Source organism: Pundamilia nyererei, unplaced genomic scaffold (genome assembly GCF_000239375.1).
Source record: "Pundamilia nyererei isolate P.nyererei 1_Seehausen unplaced genomic scaffold, PunNye1.0 scaffold00003, whole genome shotgun sequence".
NCBI lineage: Eukaryota > Metazoa > Chordata > Actinopteri > Cichliformes > Cichlidae > Pundamilia > Pundamilia nyererei.
In genome coordinates, this window is record NW_005187404.1 from 670,759 (window position 1) to 677,762 (window position 7,004).

General features: G+C 40.9%; 1 protein-coding gene across 1 annotated transcript in view; it reads right to left on the reverse strand.

Annotated features, from left to right (window-relative positions):
* Positions 1-7,004, reverse strand: part of LOC102201751 (WD repeat-containing protein 49) — a 31,870-nt gene that overhangs the window by 13,206 nt on the left and 11,660 nt on the right. Inside the window, exons 9-10 of the mRNA XM_013910797.1 lie at positions 3,656-3,771; positions 330-460 (exon numbers count right to left, since the gene is read on the reverse strand). Of these exons, the coding sequence (XP_013766251.1) occupies positions 330-460; positions 3,656-3,771 (247 nt within the window). The remainder of the gene's footprint in view (positions 1-329; positions 461-3,655; positions 3,772-7,004) is intronic.

A 7,004-nucleotide genomic window follows, 5' to 3' on the forward strand; every position in this document is an offset into this window, starting at 1 on the left:
TGAAGCTTGAGTCCTTTGATAACAACACCACTTACTTTAATCAGCAGATAACTGCAGCCAGTTATTTTTCATTTAACTAAAGTCTGTTTTCTCAGATTCATTTTAATTTCCTAGCCTGTGTTTGTTTTTTTCCCCCTTTCTTCCAACTCTCTCTCTCTCTCTTCTGCACAAGCTCTCGTTCTTATAAGCTGTGAAAGCGTAATCGAAAAGGAAAGGTGCACACAAAAGCTACAGGCATGAATGCACACATGCATTGTTAATGACGCATCTGTTACTGCAAAACTTTACAGAGTAAAAGAAACATTTACGTTGCATGTACAAACACACACCTGTCACTAGAGTCTGTGGGGGCTGGAACGCGGCACACAGTACAGCACCGCGATGCTGGAGTCCCCCCTTCCACTCACAGGGCTCAACAGTAGACTGCATGAAGGAATGCAGGCGGAAAACTGTTAACTTCCTACAGAGGGACAAACACAGAGGGAAGAAAATGGTGCAAAAATTACACATATAAGACTCCAACACAGTTTTAAGATAAGATGCACACTGGACCATCATTATTAATTCTCTTTCTTTAGGCAACATATGTGTTAATCAGGATACATGTTATATTAAATTATTATTATAATGATCATCAGTATCACTGGCAGTTCGGAGCAGCCCTAGCAACAGTACTTGCTAGTTAGTTACACAGTAGTTACAGTACTGTGTAAAAGTATAGAGTCACTGTTGGAGTCAAATTGTTAAATGTTGCCATTATTATACTTAAATTTGTAAGTCTTGGTTCAAACTGTATGATCAAAGACATTCTCCTGTTTCTATTGCCCTCCCCAGCCTGTTGAATGGTGGGGAGGCTGTAGTGTTTTATTATAGGCACATGAAGGTTCTGTTTTCTTGTTTAAACTTGTTAAACTTCCTGCCTTTATGATCATTTTGGTGAGCAGGAGGTCACACAAACGCACCCCCAAACAAAAACACACACACACTCGCACACACGCACGCACGCACGCGCACGCGCGCGCGCGCGCACACACACACACACACACACACACACACACACACACACACACACACACACACAGTGTTTTAACCTTTTATAGGGGGGGGTTACAATGAGTGTTTGTGTAAACTGTGTGTCACAGAAATAAAAGGCTGTAGGGGAAGCTGGTTCTTTGGACTCGCTTGACACCAACGGCAGAGGACTGCTGCCGTCCAGTCCCCTTGCTAGCATGTGAAAACCGGTTGAGCTGTTCGTCTTGCTTTGTTAACGGGAATAAGTCTCTAAACCAGCAGGGCCTGTAGAAGCGCAGACCCAACAGTCACCTCTCATTTTTTTATATTATGCTGGGAAATAGGTGCAGCAAATACACATGGAAATACAGTAAATAAGGCAAAAAATAATCAAATTTACAAATCTCAGATGTTGAAAGTCTGTATTTGTTATGACAACATTTATTCTTTAACACAACCTGAACTCTTATAGACAGGTTTCTTGTAGCTTGTAGTCTTCAGGACTAGTTCTCCAGGCTTCTTGAAGGACATTCGAAGGTCTTCTTTGGATGTCGACTACCTTTTGTTCTGCTCTCTGTCAAGATGAATCCACACTGCTTCAGTGATGTTGAGGTCCAGCTCCAGGAGAGGCCAATCCATGACTGACAGTGTTTCATTGTGTCCCCATTTCCCTTCCTTAAGACGGCTTGTTGACAGCTACCCAGATAGTTTCTGATGAGGCTTCAGTGAACAGTTAATGGATCAACTAAAGGGTCAAATGCATCTCTTTGGGCCTTTGTCAGATTTTTTTTTTTCCTATTTCTTAAAGACATGGCTTGCAGTTAATATTCATCTGCTGTACATAGTATTTTTAGGCCCTCTAGGCCTTCCTTTTGTCCTCTACTTGTCCAGTTTCTTTAAATTACTTAAGGAAAGAATCTCAGCATGGATTAAATTGGAGGTGAAGGGAGCAGTGCAATGCGGGGCCATGTGTAGATCACAGCATGCTGAGATATGTCATTTTCAGCTAATAGTCCTTTGGGAATCACCTCGTTGGTGCAAAAATCCTATTATATGCCTGTTGAACTGTGTTATCTTTGGGATTTTCTATAGATTCAACAAAGGAAATTGGAACAAATAATGTGCTTCTACGACAGGCTGCTAACAACAAAGTGCCAAAAGACACCATTTAAAATGTATCCTCTGCTAAGTTGTCTGTTATGTGGTTCATGAATTCGAGATCGGTGCCCTTTTTATGATTGCATGATTCATAGGTCAGTGTTAAGAGGCTTAACCTGGACACCTACTGCGCACGTTAAAAATGCTACAATAAGGCGTGATTCCTTGGAAGGAAAATATAAAGATATGACGATTGGTCGAAGACTTTTACACAGAACTGTAGCAGGCTTATGTCCCACCCCCCAAAGAAAAAAGTTTTATTTTGCTCATTTAAAAAAAGAAATAACTTGAATTTGAGTGCATTAAAGGTAATCATTATAGCATTAGCAGACTCGTTTGTTTATTTTCCCAACAAAAATCATATTCATTTAATTTCACTACAAATTTTGAACCTCGCCATCCATGCTGCCCCCATCAAATTGCTTTTTTCCCCCCGTAGTCTGAAGAAACATTGCATTAATCAGCTATTTATTCCATAAATTAGACCTCCTCTGCAACACATTAAAACTTTGCTTTACACCTGCAATGCATCAAGGCAGTGTTGGTAATGAACATGGAAGCAGTTCCTTTACACTACAGCGCCACAGGGGATATCATGAATATGCAACACTTTAATACTCATCATCTCAGGAGGACTTTTAGCACACCTGCAATGAGTTCTTCTTCTTTACTCTTTTGTTCTCTCATCACAGAACTTTTGCTTTTTATTGTTGTGAAATGAAATAATGATGCACTTTGGTTTCAAACTGAGAAGTATGTCTAGCAGTGGGATGTGGATATTTCAACCCGCGTGAGATCGCTTGAGCAGCCGAAGCTGATAGGACTTTGAATTGGATGCCATGTGACACAGCGCTATATGGATTAAACTGCGGTCTAGGCTGATGCGAAGAAACAGGAAATTATATGAGTAATGAAAGTCATAACGGCACCATTTTCTTTTACTGCTGCTGATCTGTCGTCTATGTTCTCTTTACCACTGTGACTCCCCAGAGAGCGAGAAAGAGTGTGTCTGCGTGCGTGCGCGCGTCGGGATGTGTGCGCGCATGTGGCGATGAGACGGAAAGACAGAAAGAGAGCGAGTCGTATAACTTGATGATAGCACACTGCTGAGTTCAGCTCACTGGGTGTGAAATGATGATGATGATGAAGAGCAGATGTGATGTGAGTATAAAAAGGATAGACACACACACACACACACACTATCACACAAATATGAGGTAGTGATAGTAAAGCAAATATGAGCGCCCTGGAGCGTTTTGACTTGTTAGGGTCCAGATGTCTGGTTGGCTCTGAGCTTTTGGCAGCCAGACAGAGCAAGAAAGGACAGAAACACACAAACACACACGCAGATGCTTTCACACACAGTCATTTTTACACACAGTTGTTCAGTGTTGTACATTATGGATTTAGTGTTTAAAATGAAACACAAATGAGCAAAACAACAATAATCAAAATAATAACATCTCTTAGATATATACACGACTACCTTTCCCAGCCCATCACCAGTATGCTTCTCTTCAGCAACAACACCTGAGAGAGTCTGACAGCACGACCCAGGCCGGCATTCATTCTGTGAAGGCAGCGGCCGTTAAAGTCCCACACCTGAAAAGAAGCCAAAATAACACTTAAAAGCATTTGGACAACACGAAATGTTTTTAAAGTCTTTGGTACACCCTCAACTGCTCATTAATGCAAATATGTAATCACAAGACAGCAAGTCGGTGCATTTAGGCATATAGACGTGGTCAAGACAAGCTGCAGGAGTTCAAACTGAGAATCAGAATGAGGAAGAAAGGGGACTTAAGTGGCTCTGAATGTAGCATTGTTGTTGATGCCAGGTGGGCTGGTCTGAGTATTTCAGAAACTGCAAAACCACCTCTAGGGTTTAAAAAGAATGGTCCCAAAATGAGAAAATATCCAGTGAGTGGCAGCTTTGGGTAGAAATACTTGTTGTAACCACTTGTTACAACCAGTTAGTATATTTCTGAATGCACAACATGCTGAGCCTTGAACCAGATGGGCTACAGCAGCAGAAGATCACACCGGGTGCCACTCCTGACAACTAGGAGTAGGAAACCGAGGCTACAGTTAACTCGGGCTCACCGAAACAGAAGATTGGATAAACATTGCCCGGAGGGAAGAGTTTCAATTTCTTCTGAAAAATTACGATGGTAGAGTCAGAATTTACCGTAAACAACAGGAAACCATGGCTCCGTCTTGCCTTGTTTTAACTCTTCAGGCTGGGGGTGGTGATGTAATCATGTGGGGATATTTTATTTTTGCACCCCTTAGTACCAGCTGGGCATAATTTAAACACCACAGCCTACCTGAATATTGTTGGTGACCATGTTCAGCCCTTTATGACCACAGCATACCCATCTTCTGATCCTCTGATCCTGCATTCTGATTAATCCAATAGAGCACTTCTGGGATGTGATGGAACAATAGATTCTCATCATGGATGAGCTGTGTGATGCTGTCATGTCCATGGACCAAAATCCCTGAGGACTGTTTTCAGGACCTTGCAGAATCTGTGCCATTGAAGCAGCTCTGAAGGCAACCCAGTACTGGGAAGCTGCAGCTAACAAAGCGCCCAGTGGGCGTATGTTGCTTAAGGAAATTTACTAGAAATGGAATTACAGCTTTATTTTCTTGTCTAAAAAAAGGATTTAAAAAAATAAATAAAACCAATGTGTGTTTTTCTACTTTTGAAAGTGTCATTTTTCCCCCCAAGGAGGGATAAGGCAACATGACATTAGGGCTTTAATCCCCCGTCACAGCTCAGGCACCATTTCTTCTTCTGTGTCCAATTTTACACGATGACGCACTTTGCGTCTTTGTTTGTGCAATTTCACAAAGAAACACTGATTGGCTCAATGGGGACACTGTAATTAAAAGGTCAAAATTTCACATTTGGAATGGCCCTAACTGCTACACAACGGGTTCATTGTTGATGAAAATTGGAGCGATGATGCATCGTGTTACTAATTGGCCCAGGGGGGGCCCTGCTTCTTCTGCTGAGAATGACTTGTGTGGTTGTTTCAAGCAGCGGTGCAAGTATTTCTGACGCTACTTGCACATGGATGCATTCTCACAAGGTCTCATGGGGTCAGAGAGCTGATGTGGTTGATTATATTGATTGCAAAAATGCATAATTATTTTATTTATTCGCAGAGAACTACTGCAGTAAGCTCAAAGTCATTAAAAACAGTCTCAGAATGCTACATATGGCAAGCTGTTTTCACATTTAATACCTACACTGGATGTGTATTGCAGAAATCTGTCATTCAATTCTTCGGAGCCCAAAAAGAACATTTCAGATATCAAAAAGGTCGTTGTCTCTCGGAGAAATGGTGTCCATTTAAGTGCACTGCACATTCTCTTTCAGATATTCTTAATTGCATTTTTCAAATCCAAAATGAACATGGGCTGAATCTGCAGTGGAATTACTACTTGGAAAAACTCCCATTTTGCATATCTAAAATTAATTTCTGATTAGTCACAATTCCGACTGAAGATATATTTAATTCCCCTCAATTCGAGATAACTGCCTTTTCCTCATTATACGTTTTAAATGAGGGGTTAACTAGTCAGAATGAGGTTGTAGACATCTTGAGCTGTAATTCTAACTATTCAAAATGATGTTAATGATATCTCAGAGTTTCCTTTTCTATAGCTGAAATGTAATTATGGATATCTTGAATTAGAGTTTCCATTAGTTGAAATTACATGAGAAATAGCTGTAATTCAGTCAGAAGCTCCTTTGTGTGTGAAGCAGGGGCAGCTTGGGATCCAAACAGAATGCCACTGCAAACATCTGGAAACAAATAACTTAGAAAACGGAAATTCCTACGAGCGAAATCTACTGAACAAAGCTCACAAGTGCTTCAAACTCCTGGATGATAAGCGCTTTTTATTACATGTTCAGTAATGATTAAAACTTATTATTATGTTTGAGATTCTCACAGCTGTTATTTTTGTAGTAAAAACTGGATTGCAAACATATGTGCTAGTCTGATTAGTCTGACTGAAATGATCCCACTACAATTTGGTAAAATGTCAACATTAATATTTGTAACATTATTTCCAGACACTGAAACTTAACTAGAGCTTACTAAATGAGGAAATGGCTTGCCAGCTAAAAGATCTTTAAACTACCAACAAAGAAGAAACTGTGCAAGACGGGATTCTGCCCCGAGGAGATCTAGTGACAAACGACAGTGTAAGAAAACCGATTTTTCTCATAAATGAATATTTAGATCTAACGAAAGTTAGAAAGTTAAGTTGTTCCTTATTTGATTTCCCCTTGTGACTTTTACCCCCTGTGTGCCCCTCTGTATCTGTGAGCCCTCGTCTCCCCTCCTTGTGTTTCATTCAATGTTTTCCCCAGCCTGTTATGTCTGTGCTCTCTCTCTCCGGTCTGAACCTCTGTGTACTTCCTGTTTTACTTTGACAGTCTCTCGTCAGCATGCGTCATGTTGTGTTCACTCCTGCCCTGTCTCGTTACGATTATCTGTGTCAGCTGTGTTCCCCGTGTGCTCCCACTTCCTTCGTTAACCCTCTGTGTATTTATGTCCGCGTCTCCCTCAGTTCTGTGTCGCGTTCTCCCTCATGACTGTGCCCCTCCATGTGTTTCCTCGTGAGTCAGTTCCTTTATGACTTCCCAGTTTAGTTTCATATTATTATTAGAAATGGTTTATTTGAGCTGAGATTCAGAGGTTTCTGTGGACACTGCTCATGTCAGCACTTATATTTCTAACCTTTTCTTATAACCGATTAAATATGATCTCCTTCCTTTTGCCCCCATTTTTGGTGGTGTAGGTACAAATGATCAG